The sequence below is a fragment of the Lampetra fluviatilis genome, chromosome 38, assembly GCF_964198595.1.
Source record: "Lampetra fluviatilis chromosome 38, kcLamFluv1.1, whole genome shotgun sequence".
Lineage (NCBI taxonomy): Eukaryota > Metazoa > Chordata > Hyperoartia > Petromyzontiformes > Petromyzontidae > Lampetra > Lampetra fluviatilis.
This window is the reverse complement of record NC_136312.1, coordinates 4541813-4563090: the sequence shown is the minus strand read 5'-3', so window position 1 is coordinate 4563090 and position 21278 is coordinate 4541813. Positions and strand designations below refer to the sequence as shown.

The 21278-nt window shown below is 51.9% G+C and overlaps 1 protein-coding gene across 2 annotated transcripts in view; it reads right to left on the bottom strand.

Annotated features, from left to right (window-relative positions):
- IPO9 (importin 9) overlaps positions 1-19699 on the bottom strand; it is a 73767-nt gene extending 54068 nt beyond the window's left edge. For both annotated transcript variants that reach the window (XM_078874068.1, XM_078874069.1), the window contains exons 1-8: positions 19499-19699; positions 16929-16990; positions 13008-13094; positions 12229-12430; positions 11354-11442; positions 10815-10901; positions 9895-10014; positions 2513-2613 (exon numbers count right to left, since the gene is read on the bottom strand). In XM_078874068.1, the coding sequence (XP_078730194.1) occupies positions 2513-2613; positions 9895-10014; positions 10815-10901; positions 11354-11442; positions 12229-12430; positions 13008-13094; positions 16929-16990; positions 19499-19631 (881 nt within the window). In that variant the 5' untranslated portion in view covers positions 19632-19699. The remainder of the gene's footprint in view (positions 1-2512; positions 2614-9894; positions 10015-10814; positions 10902-11353; positions 11443-12228; positions 12431-13007; positions 13095-16928; positions 16991-19498) is intronic.
- Positions 19700-21278: the final 1579 nt, after the last annotated feature.

Genomic DNA, 21278 nt, shown 5'->3' with positions numbered 1-21278 from the left:
TCGTTCACCTTCTGGTTAACGTCGAGGAAACTGCTAAACACAAAAGACGCTACGGTCTGTTCTCCTCCAATTCCGTGTGTTGTTTTCATAAAGCGAATTTGATATGACGCGATGAAGAATGTAGTAGGGAACATTTTTTATCACGCGGACGCGAATTGGATGTAACGCGCTCGAGTGACCGAAACTACGTTACAGCCCGAGCAGGAATAAGCAGCCGTACGGCTGCCTCGGCGTAGCAGCGTCGCACAAGGCGGGATGTTGCTGGATGCTTCTAGATGCTACCCAAGCGCCTCGGTCTTTCTTCGGCCTGCGTGCGCATCTCACGTGTTATCACGGACTGTGCTTTACTCTATATTACATTTGATTTATTATGACGCAATTTTTCCATAACGCGCAGTTCTTCAGGAACGCAGCAACTACGACCGTGTTACAGGAGGAAAGACTGTACTTCTTATGACTGCACAATAAAAAAATCAAAAAAATCATCCATCACGTAAAATCTGCTTAAAAAATTTGTGGGATTGCCGAACAATCTGTGAGCTTTCCAAGCGGATTCATCATCTCCTTGACAGTGCGCCGATCGCACGTTTGCAATAAATCATTTATGGAGGAATGAAAGCGACCGATTATATACATCTATACAGTACACCCTAATATATATAAACCTATCGGGGGGTTAAACGATGTTGAATTTAGGACCACCCAATGTTCTGGAGTGGCGTTGTAAACGGCGGCCCCCTGAGATGCAACGCCACCAAGGAAGGTGACCCGCAATTCCATTTTCCTTTTCTCTCACCCTTCTGCTTCGCAAAGGAATAACAACAAAAAAACCCAACCCACTTTGTGGAATAACGACCTCAATTAAGCGAGCCCCGTTTCCCACGGCGACGCACAAACATCAAAGGTTTGGTAGAGATGCGGTGTGGGGAGGGGTGGTGATTGGTGGTAGAGGAGGAGGGGGAGGAGGGGAAGGAGGAGCGGGAGGAGTATACTCAGCCGCATCTCACAGCAGCCGCATCTCACACCCTCATCTCACAAAAGACAAAGATCCTCCATATAGCCTGCACAGACTGTTGGGGCAAGCGCTGTTAACGAGCACTTATGAAGGCCGGCACCGACACACGAGGGGGCGAGTGGCCAATGCCACACCCGGCAGCCTTGGTCTCCCCAGTGGCGATGTTTACACATCACAACCAGGTACTCACTTGAGGCTGAGTCGACCTAGGGGAGGCCCAGGACCGGTTCAGATAATCGTCACCGGTGTTGACCGTGAGCGGGAATCGAACCCGGGTCGCCAGGTTCGTAGCGCAGCGTAGCGCTAACCGCTTACCCTACCGCTCCCCCCTCATCTCACGCCTACGCGAGCACAAACACCCGCGTCTCACACCCTCGTCGCGTGCGTGTCAATATTGTCATCACACACCAACACCTCATCAAAATGCGCAACTCACACCAACACCATGACCACAGACCAGAGAGCCACAACACACCAGTGGCCCCACATCTCACACCTCCGCTCCCCAGGTGTGAATCATTTCCGCACAAACTCGTGCAGGGACTCAAAAATGTAAATATATATATTTTTTAAGACTTAAAACGTGATGAGCGAGCGTTGCGTGCGCGCAAAATAATTTAATAACCGTGCAAATTACAGGAGCGGAGGGGGGGGTGGTGTAGGGGTGGCGCTCCTGGCTGTCGTGACCCAAAAAGGCAACAATTATTATCATTTACGCTTTCACTAAAAGCGGTGGTTAACCATCCTGACTGCACGATGGCAAATTACTTTAATTGCACGACAAAAGCCACGAAAACCGGGGAGGAATCGCTCGACTCGAGGTTCGTGCCGGGGGTTTTTTTTGGTTTTTAAAGACTATCGTACGCTCGCGGCTTGCGGCAACGGAACGCACCGATCACAAGCGGCGACCGCGTTTGCTCCGCTGGGGTGGGGGGGGCAGGCGAGCACGGCGGGCGGAGAGGGCTAGGGGCGGTGATGGTGCGACGCAAATCACGCAAGGCGCATCGGTCCGCACATCCCATCAAGCGAGCCGCTTTGTTGCTGCTGCTGCTGCCGCTGATAGAGAGACAATGGGTTGAGGCGGGAGGGGGCCGGCCTGGCAAAACGTGAAATATTTTTTTTTTGCTTTTCTGGAATAAAATCCATACTCGCACGCACGGGTGCACACGCACAAGAGGGGCGGCGGTGGCAGCGGAGGGTGCCCTGTCATCAACGCAAAAATCCATACCGATACCGGCGACACGGCCGCAATATCGCAATATTATTACCGCGTCGAGCCGTCGAACAGGGGCGACAGCAGTGGCGGGCGTCACATGACCGTCACGGGCAGAGAGATGGGGGTCGCGACCTCACAGGCAATGAGGTTACAACCAAACCCCTGCCCCCCAGTTCTATACAAACCGCTGCCCCAATCCCTTTGCGTATCACCCAGCGCACGCGGATGCGGAGGACGGAGGAGGAGGCACACGGAGGCGATGCTGGCGCCATGAAGGATATATGGTGGCGCTTTGGGTGAGCGTGTTCCACACGATGGGCAGGATTTGCTGCATGGAGGGAGACATCTGCTTGGGGAAGCTCTTGACCAGCGCTGTGACGGCCTGCGTGTGGACACAAGGACACGCGGACAGATCATGGGTACACGCTGGGACAAACGGGTACACACGGAGGCAAGGATGGACACGTGCACATGGATACAGACACGTGCAGGTATAAAGGCACAGGCGCACATGGTCATGCACAGACGCATAGAGGTATGGATGGATAGACAGTCATACATGGACAAGCAGAGGACACACAGTCACACATGAACAAAGCAAGATACACATGGACAAACACAGACTCACATGGACACAGATATATTTAGCCACTGATGGGCATAGCCATTAGACTCTGGGGCAAGTGCTGTTAGCGAGCACCTATTAAAGCCGGCACAGTACACAGGGGGGTGGGTGGCCAGCACAATGCACAACCGCCTTTGTCTCCCCAGTGGCGATGTTTACATACACCACACAAGTACTCGTTTGAGGCTGAGTTTAACAAACGGGAGGCCCAGGACCGGTTCATAAAATCGTCACTGGTGTTGGTCGTGAGCGGGAATCGAACTTGAGTCTCCGGGTTCGTTCCGCAGCGCGCTAACTGCTGCGCCACCGCTGCCCAGTGATGGCCACACACATACACACGAGGTTATCATTAAGGACGGCTGAGGATGGAGAAATGCAAATAAGTTTACAAAGTTGCGCATCCTGTAGAGGAGTGTGCTGTAAAAAGATGGGAACCCACACGAAAATGGTTTCAACTAATTATTTGGTGATATGACTGTGTTGGCAGTGGTGCACAAGTACAATTAACCACAACAGAGTTGTTTTGGGGTTAGATCGCGTAAATATAAATGTGCCGTTAAACCTGTCGAGGCTGGTTGTAATTACTGGCGAAACGTCACTGCACTCAAATAATAAATGTTGTGGGTTTACTCTCCAACACACGACCGGTGTGCTGTTCTAGTAACTAATTGGCATGTTTTATTTACGTCACAAACCTTACTAATTGGCTGTGTCGGGTGTTGGCGGGTTTAACGACGCATTTATATTTACGCGATCTAACCCAACAAACCTCGACAATGGATAATATTGGTCGCAAATGCCTCCTGCTACGTGTTATTCACCAAAATCTCAACACATTCGTCAATAGACTGTAGAGCCATAAAAGAAAAAAATATACATGTAAGGGACGACGTTTCGGGCAACGGTACTTCTTCGTAGGACATGTGATTTAAAGGTATCACGCACGAGCTCTACTGGAACACTTTACACTTCACTCCTGAATGTTTTTTTTGCTTGCATCACCTCCCGACGAATGACTGCAAAAAAACTAAGGTAATAATTCACGAACATCTTCTTGTGGCCGAAACGTCGTGAGAATAATTTTATTATGTTTTATTTTTATTATTTTATTACTTCCCTTCTACGTGACTTTACCGAAAGAACCAAGAAGATGAATCCCTGCAGTCACGAAAGCTTTAAATCGAAATTCACGAACACTCATTCCGTCCACTTAATCCACCGACTCTCAACACAAAGCTATTTTCGTAACGATGGGCGACTGCGGATTCGCCAGCCACGTTCTTTTGGGTGCGGGACACGCCTCGGAATCTCGCGAATGACGTCTCGCCATTGCACACGCTAGCGGAGGAGTTCGTGGGAGCCGGGAATCGATGTAGGCCCGACACAGCACGCTGCGGGGAATATTCTGGAAGTTTTTTGACGCGGCCGGGTGGCTCGGAGGTCAGAACGCCGAGCCAGCACCGTCAGGAACCTCGGTTCAAACTGGGGCGGCCACCAGTGATTTGATTCTTTTTCTGCGCTTGCTGTACACAAGAACGAAGGCCCGCAGCAGAACGCTGGGTGACAAAAAAACAGCACGCCGGCATCCGCCAGACCCATGTACCTGACGGGGGGGGGGGGGGGGGGGAGCTACCAGTAATTTCAACCAGGTTCCCAAGCGTAGTGAGTCGATGGCCGGTCACTAATGTGCCAAAAAAAAACATTCTATTATTTTGGTTTTATCACTTAATTTGTCCCAAAATCTCCAAATCTGAGATAATGTTTTTTATGTTCGGTTCGATCGACATGTCATGAAACATCTCGACCAGATCACCCGCTGTGGCGAGATGTTATCTCCCTTGCCTGGTATACAGGAGGTCGTAAGTTCGATCCCGACCCTGACGCCTGCTCTATATTTAGAGTTTGCATGTTTTCCCTGTGGTCGCGTGGATTTTTATGTGGGTTCTCTGTTACTTAACTCCACATTTAGAATCGACGTGCGTTTAGAGTATTTGGTTGCTATACATTTCCACATGATGATAAGCCACTTCGTTGAGCTATCATTTGTGAGAGCCAGGTCGCTTCTGAAAAAAGAGCAACATAAGCTCAGTGGGCCTTACCTGATAAAAATGTTAATAATTTATAGTTATTAAGTTTACTCGAAAGGCCACAGATCACTGCAGGGCACGTGTGAAAGATAAGACGTCACTTTGAAGGGAACTAAGAAGCAGTTCTGTGACATCTCCTTCAGCGGGACGCAGATTTCTCACGTAAGGATCTACGTACGTACGTACGTACGATGTTGAACTCCTTTCGCACTGCACGTAGCCGACCGTGCTAATCGGAGGTGCGGGGGGGGGAAAGAGGGCGGGAAGGCAAAGTGCCCTTCCAGATTTCCAGCAAGACGAACAACTCCGTTTCGTAACGCGACGCCCTCGGCAACCATCGCTGTGCGTTTCCGGAACGTGGCGACGCGCACTCCCACGTATATTTGTATTTCACAATAAACAAATATATATATATAACCCAATAAAAATAGCCCTGCTTAAAGGGCAGCGACTCGGGTCCCTCCGGCCGCATCACAGCGGGTTGTGGCATTGGGGCCACAAACGAGAGGGGGGAGCGGGCGGTAGGGGCCAGCGCACTCACGGCTACCTGCGGCAGCGCCAATCCACCGCGAAATGTAAAGCTAAATCTGGCGCAGTGAGCGGTCGTGCCGGCCCCGCGGGGCTTCCGTGTTCCCGCGCGGCACCCGAGGCCACGGCAACGTTTAGATGGCGCGCCCCTGTGCCGAGCGCGAGCGGGGAGTGAGGGCACCCACCCCCCACCTCAATCCACCTCCAACCACAGCCCCCCCCCCCCGTCCCCCCACCTCCCCCCACCACAACACGCACCCTCCCACCTTCCCCCACCACAGCCTCCTCACTACCACAGCCCCCCCACAACCTCCCCCGAGCGCAACACGCCCCCCCCCCCACCTCTCCCCACCACAGCCCCCCCCACCTCCCCCCCATCACAACGTGGCCCCCACCCACAACTCCCCCCACCACCGGGCGGCAGGGGCTCAATACAAATAATAAAATGTTCCGAAATTCACGACCCCCCCCCCCCCCCTTTGTCAATATCCACCATGGCTGGCGGGATCGGGGGTCGGCGGTGTGAAGGCCTCCACATTGCCGTGCGAGTCGTGGGGGGTGGGGGTAGCTTGACCATGCTTCACCATCGCTGGCCAGTGCTCGTGGGTAACTACGGCCAGCAGAGACGACGGGACCTCATGAGTACAGCACAACACATTTTGCTGTGCCGCCCTCTGCTACCCGCCATGCATCTCCACAGCAGCCTCTAGAACCTGTTGTATGCACGGTGGTCACCCATCCAAGCACTATCAAGGCTCGAGCATGCTTAGCGTCCGAGGTCTGTAAAAATAATAAAAATAATAATCTGTATTTTTATAAAAGGCGCCTTTTATCATTGAAGTACGTAAAAAATTTAAACTGCACTCACAATAATAGATTAAATCTAAGCGTCGTAGAAAGCTGATAATAACGATGTCAATGACTACCCCAGAAATTCCAATAAAATTAATAATTATTACAGAGTAATCTTAAGGTAAGAAAAAAGCCTGTACAAATAGGCGAGTCCGAAGGTGTGATTTAAAAAGTTAAATAGACTCAGAATCCCCCATGGACCAAGGAAGGGGATTCCAAATTCGCGGCCTGAAGAGATTCGCTGCATCCTCTGGGATATGGTCATTGCTGATGACTTCGATTTTTTTTAATGTGGTAAATAGTTCAATACATGCACAGTATGGTCGACTTGTTCCTGCACTAAGCCACATTTTCTGAATATTAATGATATTACCTTCAAAATAACACCCCGTACGTATTATCGTAATTTTGTTTTACTGTGCAGTGAACGGATTAACGCAGCGTGCGATATGACGCACGCACAGGTCGCACGCAGGCCTGATAGGAATTGATTTTGATCGACGTGTCGTCAGACACCTAGGCTGGCGCAAACACACACACACATGTACAACATACGCGAGCACAGGGCCGCGTATACGACCAGCCTGGCGCAATTTCGGAGGCATCATCGGCCAAGCTCACACGGCACAGCGCCAGCCAGTCAAGCCAGTCCGCCAGCCGGCCGGCCAACCAGCCAATCGGCCGGCCGGCCAGCCAGCCAGCCAGCCAGTAAGTCATCCACCCAGCCGGTCAGCTGGCCAGCAAGCCAGCCAGTCAATCATCCAGCCAGCTGGTCAGCCAGGCAGCAAGGCAGCCAGTCAGCCAGTCAGCCAATCATTCAGCCAGTCAGCCAGTCATCCAGCCAGCAAGCCAATCAGACGACAACCCCACCAGGCAGTAAGTACGATAGCCCGCTAGCGCCGCCCGCCAAATCCAACCACGCCGCCATTTGCACGACGTTATCTCCGTCGCCTCCCGTGAGAGGCGAGCCCCTCCGTGCCGCCAAACAATTACGGTTTCAATTTCATGACCATTTAACGCAAATTTAGCGCCGTCTTTTTTTTCTCCCCCCACACTCGCTCTCTCTCTCTTCTCCACCGCCACCCCCGTACCGTGCGCAGGCAGGAATTCACGACACAAGAGTGGCCCCACGGTCACCACCCCCCCCCCCACCCCCCAAGGGGGACGCGAGTGGCAATCGCGAAAAACACAGAAGGGAAAACCGGAGCAGCTAGCGCCGCCAAGCCCAACGGCCCCCAGCAGCGGGAGAGCGCGGCGTTTTCCCATGGAGCATTGCGGCAGCATTCACCAAAAGAATACAGTAGACTCTCGATTATCCGCGTGCAGTTTATCAGATTTGCGGATTAACCGCGCACCTGAGATTTTGGATTTTCCCTTAAGCCCAAATGAATAATCTAAAAACAGTTACACATTGTTATTCTTGGAAATGTTTATTACAAGTCACATGCTTAAACCGAACAAATATGTTGCTCCGGTTAATCCGAAATCCACGTGATCGCCGCGACAGTAATGGGCGGAGTTTGATTGACGTTGATTGGCGTGGCTCTGCTGCTTAATCGGCCGAGTCTCCTGCTGCGCGGGAGCAGGAAAGTGTCATCATTGAGCACGCGCATCGATCCGTCGATTCGTTACTATACATTTTTGTTTTCTTCATTAACAAACAAATTTTTCTTAATTTAAACTTAATTTATACCTACAGTGTTTTTTTTGGCATAGAGATCCGCAGAAAATGAAATTTTTGGATTATCCGCGATTTTGAATAATGGGCGGCCATCCTTTCCGTCATTAGCGTGGATAATCGAGAGTCGACTGTATAAGTAAAAACGGTAAACGGCGATGATTCCCGGTTTTTACTCCCAATTTCGCGCGATGAAGAAGTTGCCGTGGAACAATTGAGAGAGTTGACCGTATTTGTGACGCGGAGTTTAGACTCGCTGCGACTGTGACCACGAGTCCCAGACCACGGAGCGTATCGCATCAACCCACCCGCTAAGATCTGCTGCGGGAGGCGCTACATTTCCCCAATTAGCATCTCAGGAAGCCACCGAGCGGATCGCCAAATGAGACGTCCCATTACAAGCTTCTACCATCGTATGAAAGAAGACGTGAGACACACTGAACTTCAATTGAAAAGCAATGTAACCATCTGCCTATAGAAGAGAAGGTATTACTGGTAGGAACCACCTAGTGTAACCACAGGGGATTATTGTGTCCGTCCGTTGTGCATCAAAAAATGGGAGAGTGGGGCTGGGTGGAGAGGGGAGGGTGGGGAGGGGCTGGGTGGGGAGGGTGGGGAGGGGCTGGGTGGGGAGGGTGGGGAGGAGCTGGGTGGGGAGGGTGGGGCTGGGTGGGAGGTGGGAGGGGTGGGGCTGGGTGGGGAGGGGCTGGTCACCCCGTGGTGCTCTTATAAAACTCAACGTTTAACCTACTCACGCCGGCTTGTGCCCGCCCTCACAGTCGGCCATATTTGCGGAATACACCAAGCCGCTGTTGACCCTGGCCATTGACCGAGCAACCCAAAGTTCCTACCAGCTCCCTCCGCAGGAATGTGCTAACCCTGCTGTGACACCCAGTTCAAAAACAAGGGCACTGAACAAATAAAAAATGGAACAAAACCTGAAAAGTGCGCAAAGAAGCGCAGAGAGGTGGATGCTGGAACAACACTGGAGAGACAGGCAGAGGAAGACGTGGATCAGAGAACGCAAGCAGGTTGGGCACACCAATGGGCTTGGGCAGGACGCGTCAAGGCTATAAAGGACGACGGCCAGCGGTCGAGACTAACCACGGAGAGGCAGCCAAAGGAGAGGACATGCCCAAGGGCGTCCGCAGTGGAGATGGAACCATGGAATCGGTTGGCGAGACGATGCCTGATGGACTGTGGTATCGCAAGACTGTGCAAGCAACGATGAAGACTTAGGGAGGTCTTCGCCCAGCAGTGGAGAGATCATGGCTGACCAATTCACATTTGTACGACTAAATACCTTGAAGTGCATGGACGGCAGCCGACGGATATGGACCGCGAGTAACGTCGTGGGATAGAAGCAATTCAATTCGGAACACTCACCCGTGAGCAGTGCACTACCCTGTGCTGGAAGGCAGCTCTACAAGTTAACATCACAGTACTACTACTTGGAGACAGTTAACAAACAAAAAACCCCAACGCATTAACGCTATCCCCCTTGTGCAAGGCCAGTGTAACTATCTTCTTTATTTGTTTTCATTTTAATTTATTTTATATTTTTAACCTACGTGACTTTACCGAAAAAACCCAAGCGTATAGTGTAACTATCATCAAAACATTAGTCAACGACACTCTAAGGTCAGCGTTACTGATTGATGTTTTTAGTTTGTGTTGCGAAAACGCAGGCGGCAGCAGCGGCGGCAGCATCACCAATATAATATGTTTGCAACTTAACTTAAAAGAGTTTCTCAAATTGCTCCACTCAAGGGGGGTAAAGCGCGAACCTTTTACATTCCTCGCCGAGAGCGTTCGTCGCACGTCAAAAAAACATGTTTTTTAATCGCCCCCTCACCCCCCCCCCCCCCGCAAAGGTGACGAGGTCAACAATACCTTGAGGACCTCCATCTTGAGGCCGCTGTCTGACGAGGGTCCGTCGGGGATCTGCATGGCCTGGATGAACGCCTCCAGGAACTGCTGCAGCACGGGGAAGAGCAGCGTCTTGCTGGCGCCCTGGACGCACGTGCCAGCACGCAGGTCAAGGGTCACCGCCGGGACTGGAAGGTTCCTTGTACGTACATTGAACTTCTTTCACGCCGAACGTAGCCAGCCGTGCTAATCGGAGGTGCGGCGGAACGACGACAAACTAAACACAAAAAAGCAGTTCTAAAGAAATTCGTTTTCGATTTGGATTTTTAAGTGTGAAGCCCCGTCGCTTCCTAATGTCGGAAGGGAGAGCGTTCCAGACGGCTACAGAAGCGCATCTGAAAGCGCGTGATGTGGTGACCACCGTCTTTGTTCGATGGCAGGCCACAAACACTACACTCGCCACACACAAAGATCCCCCGTATAGCCTTAACAGACTATAGGAGCAAGTGCTGTTAGCGAGCACCTATTAAGGTTGACAAGGCACGTGAGGGGGAAGGTGGGAATCGAACTCAGGTTGCTGGGTTCCTAAGGCAGCGCGCTAACCGTTGCACTCCCGCTCTCCAAAGACAAAGACACAGAAAGACAAAGACACCTAGACAGACACACAAACTTGAAGGGCCACCGCTTAGACAAGCAGGTTCTTTGTGAACCAACGTAGAGACAAATATGCCACCGATCAATGCACAGACCCGCAGCAGTGTGTGCTGTTAGCGAGCACCTCTTGACACACGTAACAACAGCCGCCATTCACCACTAAGCGACGGTGACGTCAAGACAAGCGCGCGTGCCGGGGCAGGACGTGGCAATCATCATTTTACGTAGGTCGTTTCCTCAAACGCGAGGAGGTGCACCGCTCGCAAGCTCGGGCTGCCCACGCTTCTCACCTTCTCCACCTCGTCGATGGCGTGGATGAGGCTCGCGCAAACCGTGAAGATCTCCACGGCTCGCGCCCGCGTGCGTATGCTGTAAACCTGAAACACCGACGCGCGTGAGCGACATCACCGACTGAAACTCGGGCTTCGGCGCGTCAGAAAAACGGCGACAGATACGGCGATGGGCCCCTTTAATATTGTTTACGTTTTGTGTCATTCGGTTCCATTTATTCGATTTGCTCGTGGTTGGTAATACGGAGCTGTATAAAATCAAGTTTGTAAGTTAGTGGTAAGCCTATGTGTTGCACGAGCTTAACGGCGCAAGCACATCCGTACAAACGGGGGCAGGAAGCCCAACGCGAAAAATAACGCAACGATCCGGTGGTGAGCCCGACGGTTTGGTGAAACCGAGACAACAGAGACAGAAATATTTCATGACCCGAATCGCGACACGGAATCACGATACTCGATGAAAACTCTAGGGGGGGGTGCTGATTCGGCACAGGCCCGCAGTGGTAATGGTAAACTGCTGACGCCACGGGGAGCCTCACCTCTGCCATGGTGAAGATGCGGTACATCTCCGGCAGGATCACCGGGGCCACCAGTGGCATCTGTGTGTCCGTCACCTCCCTGGTGAACTCTAGAAACACACGACGGGCGATTCTCCATACAACAACACATCTACAAAGACAACGGTCGCCGTATAACAGACTGCTGAGTGCAATTAGCCAGCGCCTATTAAAACCGCCAGTGCGGATGTTTACACGCCGCACCAGATGTTCTCAGGCCCAGTTGACCTAGGAGATATCCAGAATGGGTTCCCATAATCGTCACTGCATATTGGTCGTAAAGCGGGAATTGATCTAGGTTAGCCGGTTTCGTAGTGCAGCGCACTAACCACTATACTAATGCTCACACTGACACACAACCTCACAACCCTGTATTCACACCCACACCCACCCTCACTCACCCATCCTCACACACTTACCCACCCACCCTCTTGCACTTACCCATCTACCTTCTCACTCTCACTCACCCACCCTCTAACATTCTCACGCCACCCTCTTAAACTCTCACTCATCCACCATCTCACATTCACACTCTCACCCACCCTCTCACATTCACACTCACCCACCCACCCTCACATTCACACTCACCAACCCACCCTCTCACATTCACACTCACCCACCCTCTCACACTCACCCACCCACCCTGTCACGTTCACTCACCCACCCACCCTCTCACATTCACACTCACCCACCCTCTCACACTCTCACCCACCCACCCTCTCACACTCTCACCCACCCACCCTGTCACGTTCACTCACCCTCTCACATTCACACTCACCCACCCACCCTCTCACACTCTCACCCACCCACCCTCTCCTTCACCCCGGGACCCACAGCGGCGCCCCCTCGTCTCTCACCGGTGAGGACGCGCATGGCCCCGTGCACGGCGCTCACGTCGCCGCCCGTCAGCATCTCCATGAGGAGGCCGAAGAGCTGCGGCCACGCGTCCGGCCAGTCCCAGTGAGCGATGGCCGACACGGCGTACGCCACCGTGGAGCGCACCTTGCTCAGCGACTCACGCAGGCCCGCGGGCAGCAGCTGCCTGATGGCCGCCTTGGCCTGGTGGTGGGGGGCGAGGGGAGGGGTGGGGGCGTGACGGGGGGGGGGGGGGTCACGAGGCAACACGCGTGACGTCGCAGCAATCGAGCACCGAGGTTGGTAAATGTGAATGGGGATTGATTGATGACGATGAATGTCCGGGCAATTTCATGAGCGATGCACTGCAGGCATCCACGCTCCCATCAGCCGGACACTCTCCTCAGATGCACGCTCGAAAATAAACAATAAATTCAACGATGTTTTATTTTACCAGGTAAGGCCCCACTGAGTTATGACGCTTTTTTTCAGAAGCGACCTGGCCACAAATGATAGCTCAAGGAAGTGGCTTGTCATCACATGGAAATATAGAGCAGCCAAATACTCTCATGAAATACCCACTCACTCCCATCACACAAACACACACCAGACACACACACACACTCTAATCAGACACGTTTACACACTCCTATCAGCATCACACGCTCTCTCTGTCCCATCTGCCCCACACGTAAACACACACTCGAGGCAGTGATAGGGACGCCCACAGCCGCCGTGTCACCGTGCCAGAGGTGCGGGACCGGCGGCGAGTCAAACTCACGCTCTCGGGAGCCTCGGGTGGACGGAACTTCTCCGAGTGCGCTGACCAGTGCGTCTCCACGTACTGCTTCAGCACTACAGACGCCAGCTGCGCGCAAACACACACACGATCAGATCAGGATCAACATCAAGTTGTCATCGTGACCATGGCCGCCGCACCTCCTCGTTACCGGCGGTTGCACCCCTCTGCCAGATCCCGCAGCTGCTGCACAGGAGACACGCGGCGACCTCCAAGATTGTGCCCTCACAGCCTCATCCCACCGTCTGCTCTTAAGACTCACACAGAGACCCATACACTAAAGCAGAAACATATCGCCTCATACAGACCCATACACTAACGCAGAGAGCAATAGACTCATAGGACCATAGACTCATATAGAGACGCATAGACTCACACAGGCACCAACACTCACACAGCAACCCATAGATTCACAGAGACGCATAGAGCTTCCCCAACAGTATCCCAAAATCTGCTCCGAGGCCTTCTCTTCCCCTTGGTCAGTGGACAACATTGGAGATCGTTCTGACGTCGTCTCAGCAATCGGCCCTCCTCCATCCTGCAGACGGGGCCCACCAATCGCAACAGTTTTTTGCCGCGTCCCATCTCCACCACTCACCCGCCACGTTCTCCTGCAGAAGCCTTCATTGCCTTTGCATGTCCTGCCACAACTTTCTCAGCGTCCGTCTCGGACACCCACGCTCGAATGCCGACAGCTTTTACTTTTTCGGTTGCTTAGTTATAGGGTCCGGCGCTCTCAGATCCGCGCAGGAATCAATACATACTCGAAGCACTCCTGCTTCGAATAGCCTTCCTTTGCTACACTCAAGACCTGTGGCCTGCTAAAAGCAATGCACCCCTTGGCCACCGACAGCCTCCCCTGTGTGGGCCTGCATAGACTGCCGGGGAAAGGTGCTGTTAGTAAACTTTGCAATTATGCAACAGAATATGAAAGCTTCTTATCCTGGTAGGGGTACGCGGAGAGTTGACGGGGCCGCTAGGGAGTGCACGACAAAGCCAACCGCTGGGATCCACGTACACGGACAATGTTTGTATCTATCTTTGGTAGGTTGCACCTTTCTTTAATAGCAACGTGCGAGTTACTTATGTAATAATCATAATAGTTTATAATCATATTAATCAACTTAATTATCCAGGAGGGGTACACCGAGTCTTATGATTCATTGTCAGCCAACTAATAATGAGTGTTTATACACGCGAGAGGAAACCGCAGCACCCGGGAGAAAATCCACACGCGCGAGGGGGAAACACTCTATCCCAGTACGGATGAAAACAAATGCTGATTAGTCCACCTGATTGACTGCCTTCTCCTGGCGAGCCAGGGCATGACTCCACGACGCCCACGGGAAGTGAGCTTCACAACAATTCTGTGTATGTGGTGATCCACCAACCCTCGCTGCTGCCTCCACAATGCTGGGGACAGAGGCGTGCGCGCCACCACCGCCGAGCTTACACAAAAATTGAGGGCAACTGCGAAGTTGCACGGAATCACAGGGACGACGTCAACATCGTACGTGGCGTAGATCGATGTCGTAAATTCCTGAGACGCGAGGCAGTTCCCTTCAACGTGAAGGCAATAACTCCAGTGCTTAAGGGAGCTGGCCAGGGCTGCTTACTGCCATACCCGGGAAATATTACGTTATGTCCACGCTAGGGTGCCATTGAAAATGTCATTTTATTACTTTCAAGGTCGCGCCTCCTGGTTTTATTCGTATATATGCCTGTTAAGCGGGAGGGCCGCGATGTTAATGACAACCCCTCAACATTTTGCCCAACGGAATTGTGACAGAAAAAGCATCGTAGCCAACACGCGCACAGAGGCACAGCGCAGAGGTAGACATTCAGAGAAGAGGATGGGATCGTGAGCAACCTGTAAACACGATCAGACTGGAAAGGCATCGTCAACAAACTGACTCGCACACCAAAAGGAACACTGAGAGGGGGGTGTGTGATCCCACAAAAGGAACACACCGAGAGGAGGGTCTGCGATCCCACTAAAGGAACACACCGAGAGGGGGGTCTGCAATCCAACTAAAAGGAACACACCGACAGGAGGGTGTGCGATCCCACTAAAGGAACACACCAAGAGGAGGGTGCCCGATCCCACAAGACGGAAACTTCACTTTTCCACACACCTATCGAGCGGCGCCCGAGTCCGTCCATCACCCTTCACGTGTTTTTTACACAAACCTCAAAAACCGCCAGGCCAGAACGGGAATCGGAATCTTTACCTATCCTGGAGACATCCGATGAGCTACAAACAGTCTTCACATGCCGGACACCAACGCCCGTGCCGGCATAGTTTTTCGAGCGAGATTGGCAAGAAGGGATATATAAAAGGCAACGGTCTTTCTTCATAGTATATATAATAATGTACATGATATATAAGTATATGATAATTCAATAAGGTAAGTCCCTTGACACTAACGTTTCATTAATATTGCATCACTTTTACATAAGTTATCATGACCCCCCCGCCCCGTTGCCAACACATGAACAGAACTAGTGCAGTAACACTTTGATCAATGTGACTGGTTTTCAACAAGGCGAGGCCCAAATAGCTACGCAACTTTATACTCAAGTTTCATTCACGTTGGACCATCCGTACGTGTTACCGTGGTCCCCCCCTGGTTACAGAGAGACGGACGAACGGACAGAGATAATGCAATAAAACTGTAACATGATGATGCTGCTGCGTAGCAGCAAGAGTAGGACACGCGTGCGTGAGAACGCAGACGTGCTTTATAAACCAAGCGTGTGGATGGTGTTCGAGCGTTGTGTGGACATTCACACGCCGCCGTCCGTCCGTGCGTTCCGTGTGTTTCCGTGCAAACTACTTCATCGCACAAAGGCTCGATGAGTGGACTGGCCTTGGCAGCCTGGTATGTTTACGCCGGCGGCACAATGCGCGACAGTGGCACGGAAAGCCCTCGGATCGGAAACGCGCAAACCCCCGCCCGTGTTTGAGTGCGAGGGGGGCACGCGACGTCCCATCGACTCAGAAGTCCACATTTGCCAAATTAAAAAATGACACCCAAAAATGACACACACGCGCAAAGATCCCCCGTATAGCCTTAACAGACTGTTGGGGCAAGTGCTGTTAGCGCCTATGAAGGCCGGAATGGAACACGAGGGGGTGGGTGGTCAGCACCACGCCCGGCCGCCTTTATTCAAATAATGGTCACTGGTGTTGGGCATGAGCAGGAATCGAACTCGGGTTGCCAGGCCTGTAGCGCAGCGCGCTGACCGTTGTACTACTGCTCCCCACTCGCGGACAAACACACATACATCCATCCGCTTTGGATCATCATCATCATCGGAAAGTACAGTATTTATTTAGTATTTATGCTTCTATTCATTATCTAGGAATGTTTTTTTGTCTGGGGTTTTTACATGTTCATTTCAATTATTTTGTCTCCAGGTAATTTGGCATTTACACCAGTACTTATTTCATTGTGATGTTGTCTATTTCTGGTTGCCGTGTACCTAACCCCATTGTTTAAGTAAGACTTTAAGGGGTCAATATCTATGGTTTTGCCTTTCGCGGCACTTTACAAGACCGTAACCCCCGCGATATTCAAGTATCTCCTGTATAATAAGCTAGGTTTCGGGAAAATGTCATTCTTCATAGAACGTTGAAAAAATAATTGTAGTAGACAGATATTACGGACGAGACAATGCTAACGTGATGGATCGGGACCGTACAAGCTAGAAAATTCAAACGAGACAAAAAAAATGAAATTCTTTAATCAAATCACACGCCTGAATCGTGACAATTCCCCGAATCGCCGGGACAGCGAGTCCTTGCACGCTTTAAGCGCGAGGGTGACCACTAAGCCCCGTGCTCTGGCCCCGCACGCGAAGCCCTGGCATATGTGAGACCCGTCCCATCGCTTAGCTCACCTGGCGGATGGCCAGCGCTCCATGAGGGTCGACAGTGAGCTCGGCGAGATGAACCCCGAACTCTGCACACGCAGAATCGCAGAAGCAAATCATCCCTCCACGACGTACGGCACGTCAACCCAGCACGACGGTCTTACACAAAGAGATGAGACATATATAGAGAGCACTCTCACGGTTGTAGACATACACAGAGACAACACACTGTGCAGACATATACACAGATAGACATCACTCTTGTGTAGACATATACACAGAGACAGCGCCTTCACTGCGTAGACAAACACAGGGACAACGCTCTCACTGAGTAGACATATACACAGAGATAGCAAGGATTACCCCCGCGAAGCCTTTTCAGACTGTTGGGGCAAGTGCTGTCAGCGAGGCTGGCAAGGTGCACGAGGTAGTCGTGTGGATGGCACAACCGCCCGGCCACCTTTGTCAGCTATTGATGCTTATGTTTTACACACTGCACCGGGGCACTCATTTGAGGCCGAGTCGACCTAGGGGAGGCCCCAGGACTGCTTCCGTGAGCAGGATATCGAACTCGGGTCACCGGATTTGTGACGTAGTGAGCCAACCACTGCACTTACCGCTCCACCACACCAGTGTAGACAACAAGGCTGTAGCCATGCAGTCAACATTGGGGGGGACCAAATCTTCCAGGGGGTCGAGGGTTCCCCTCCAGAAAAAAAATCCAAATTTGAAAACACTCATTTCCTGCCATTTATTGCCTAAAATATTTAAAAAATGCACTAACACATAGGATGGACTTTTATTTTATTTTTACAATGTCTAATACATGTATTGTATTCCATTGCTCTGTTGTTTTTTCTTCTTTACCTTTTCTTGTTTCATTGTATGTAATGGCAGAGATTAGGGATTAATAAAGTACAACCATAACCACAATCATATAAACAGAAATCTATTTTATAGCAATATATTGGGGGGGGGGACAATATTTATAATAATTACGGCCTTGGTAAACAGACACGCACAACCGGCACCAGCTCTCACCGTTGTACTGCACGTAGAAAAAAAGACTCCCACTTTCACAAGTATGTACATACACAGACAACCACCCTCACCAGTGTAGAGACAAAGACACACACACAGAGGCACCACTTCCACAAGTGTACAAGAGAGCGTTCAATTGCCTGGCGGTTGCAGACTTCATCACTCGGCCACGACTCTCTGCACGTGGGCAGTGCGGCATGTGGCCGACTACGTCGAGGACATCGTAGACAAGGGGGGTGGTGATAAAGTTGTACGGTGGCAAGTGAGGCTGTGAAAAGGTTGTCACTCTGTAGTGTGTAGTGAGAGGCCCTTGATGTCCACTGTGGTTGCCCCCCACCCTTCCAGGTCTCCTTTGCAAAGGGATAGTGTGTGCGCTTATAAGCGGCTGTGTGGGAAGAGTGGGCTTCACGTATTGCCACACACCGCGAGTTACGCATTCAATTCAATGTGCGCATTATGCAGCAGTAGCAGCAGCTGAATGAACTGCAGAATCATCAATATCGGTGCCAGACATCACGACCATCATCATCACGGTCTCCGTTCATACCTCCACCATCACCACGACGTCCATCCACAACCGCCATTGCGTGGCGGTGGCGTCACCACGGCGCTTGTGCCAGGCTACGTGCACTTTAAGGTCACGTGAAATGGCGCGAAGGTTTGCTGGCGGGAGGTCACGGGACTGATTGAGGTGCCGTGGGTTGAATGACTCAGATGACCGGCAGATGCACCAGCTGTTGCCCCCCCCCCATTACTACTCTGATCACCACAACCTCATCAACCTCATCTTCAACAACCTCCTCCTCCACATCACCACTACCATCACCTAAATCACCACCACCGCCTCAATCGTCACCACCATCACCACCAAACCCACCACCATCGCCACCACCACAATGACCATCAACCACCATCACCACCACAATGAACACAACCACTACCACCACCACAATGACCACCACCATCACCACCACAATGACCACCACCATCACCACAAGGATCATCAACCACCATCACCACCACCACAATGACCACAACCATCACCACCACAAGGACCATCAACCACCATCACCACCACCACAATGACCACAACCATCACCGCCACAAGGACCATCAACCACCATCACCACCACCACAACAACCACCACAATGATCACCACCATCACCACCACAAGGACCATCAACCACCATCACCACCACAACAATGACCACAACTATCACCACCACAATGACCATCAACCACCATCACCACCACCACAATAACCACAACCACCACCACCACAAGGACCATCAACCACCATCACCACCACAATGACCACAACGACCACCACCACAAGGACCATCAACCACCACCACAATGACCACCACCACAAGGACCATCAACCACCATCACCACCACTGCCCTCTCACGCTGACCCAAGGGGGTCGCGGGTCACGTCTCGGGGTCACGGGTCACGGACCCGGCGCGTGACGTCACCACGCGATTCCCGCGCTCTGCACCGTCACCCCTCCTCGCTCTCCCTCCCCACGCTCTCCCTCTCTCTCTCCCTCCTCACCTTCCGTCACCTCCAGCACCTTAATCTGCGCCTCGCCCGCGGCGCGCACCTCCTGCACGGGCGACAGGATGGCGGTGAGCGCCTCCATGAGCGCCTCCCTCAGGCCCTGTTGCACAGGCGCCGAGGCAGCCATAGCCCCCCTTACTCCTCCTCCTGAGCCTCAGCGGCTGCGACCGCACTGCGCATGCGTGGTGGAGGGGGCGGGGCTCCCCCGGAAGTGGTGGTGGGGGGTCCGGAGTGGGGGTTGGGTTTCGTTCAGAATCGGGAGTGCGGGCGGGAGGCGAGGACTCCTCCACTTACGAACATTCGACTTACGAACTTTTATGGAATGCGAACCTGGGTCCCGTATGTCCCAGTTTGCCTGTTCGGACCCGAGAGTCGTGAGTTCAACCGCCGCGCAAAAGATGGCGGCGGTGGTATCTACATCTGCAGAACGTGAAGAACCAGTGACATCTACATCTGCAGAACGTGAAAAACCAGTGGCATCTACATCTGCAGAACGTGAAAAACCAGTGGCATCTACATCTGCAGAACGTGAAGAACCAGTGGCATGTACATTTGCAGAACGTGAAGGACCAGTGGCATCTACATCTGCAGAACGTGAAGAACCAGTGGCATCTACATCTGCAGAACGTGAAAAACCAGTGGCATCTACATCTGCAGAACGTGAAAAACCAGTGGCATCTACATCTGCAGAACGTGAAGAACCAGTGACATGTACATTTGCAGAACGTGAAGGACCAGTGGCATCTACATCTGCAGAACGTGAAGAACCAGTGGCATCTACATCTGCAGAACGTGAAGAACCAGTGGCATCTACATCTGCAGAACGTGAGGAACCAGTGGCATCTACATCTGCAGAACGTGAAGAACCAGTGGAATCTACATCTGCAGAACGTGAAGAACCAGTGGCATCTACATCTGCAGAACGTGAAGAACCAGTGGCATCTACATCTGCAGAACGTGAAGAACCAGTGGCATCTACATTTGCAGAACGTGAAGGACCAGTGGCATCTACATCTACAGAACGTGAAGAACCAGTGGCATCTACATCTGCAGAACGTGAAGAACCAGTGGCATCTACATCTGCAGTACGCGAAGAACCAGTGGCATCTACATCTGCAGAACGCGAAGAACCAGTGGCATCTACATCTGCAGAACGTGAAGAACCAGTGGCATCTACATCTGCAGAACGTGAAGAACCAGTGGCATCTACATCTGCAGAACGTGAAGAACCAGTGGCATCTACATCTGCAGAACGTGAAGAACCAGTGGCATCTACATCTGCAGAACGTGAAGAACCAGTGGCATCTACATTTGCAGAACGTGAAGGACCAGTGGCATCTACATCTGCAGAACGTGAAGAACCAGTGGCATCTACATCTGCAGAACGTGAAGAACCAGTGGCATCTACATCTGTAGTACGTGAAGAACCAGTGGCATCTACATCTGCAGAACGTGAAGAACCAGTGGCATCTACATCTGCAGAACGTGAAGAACCAGTGGCATCTGCATCTGCAGTACGTGAAGAACCAGTGGCATCTACATCTGCAGAACGTGAAGAACCAGTGGCATCTACATCTGCAGAACGTGAAGAACCAGTGGCATCTACATCTGCAGAACGTGAAGAACCAGTGGCATCTACATCTGCTGAACGTGAAGAACTAGTGGCATCTACATCTGCAGAACGTGAAGAACCAGTGGCATCTACATCTGCAGAACGTGAAAAACCAGCGGCATCTACATCTGCAGAACGTGAAGAACCAGTGGCATCTACATC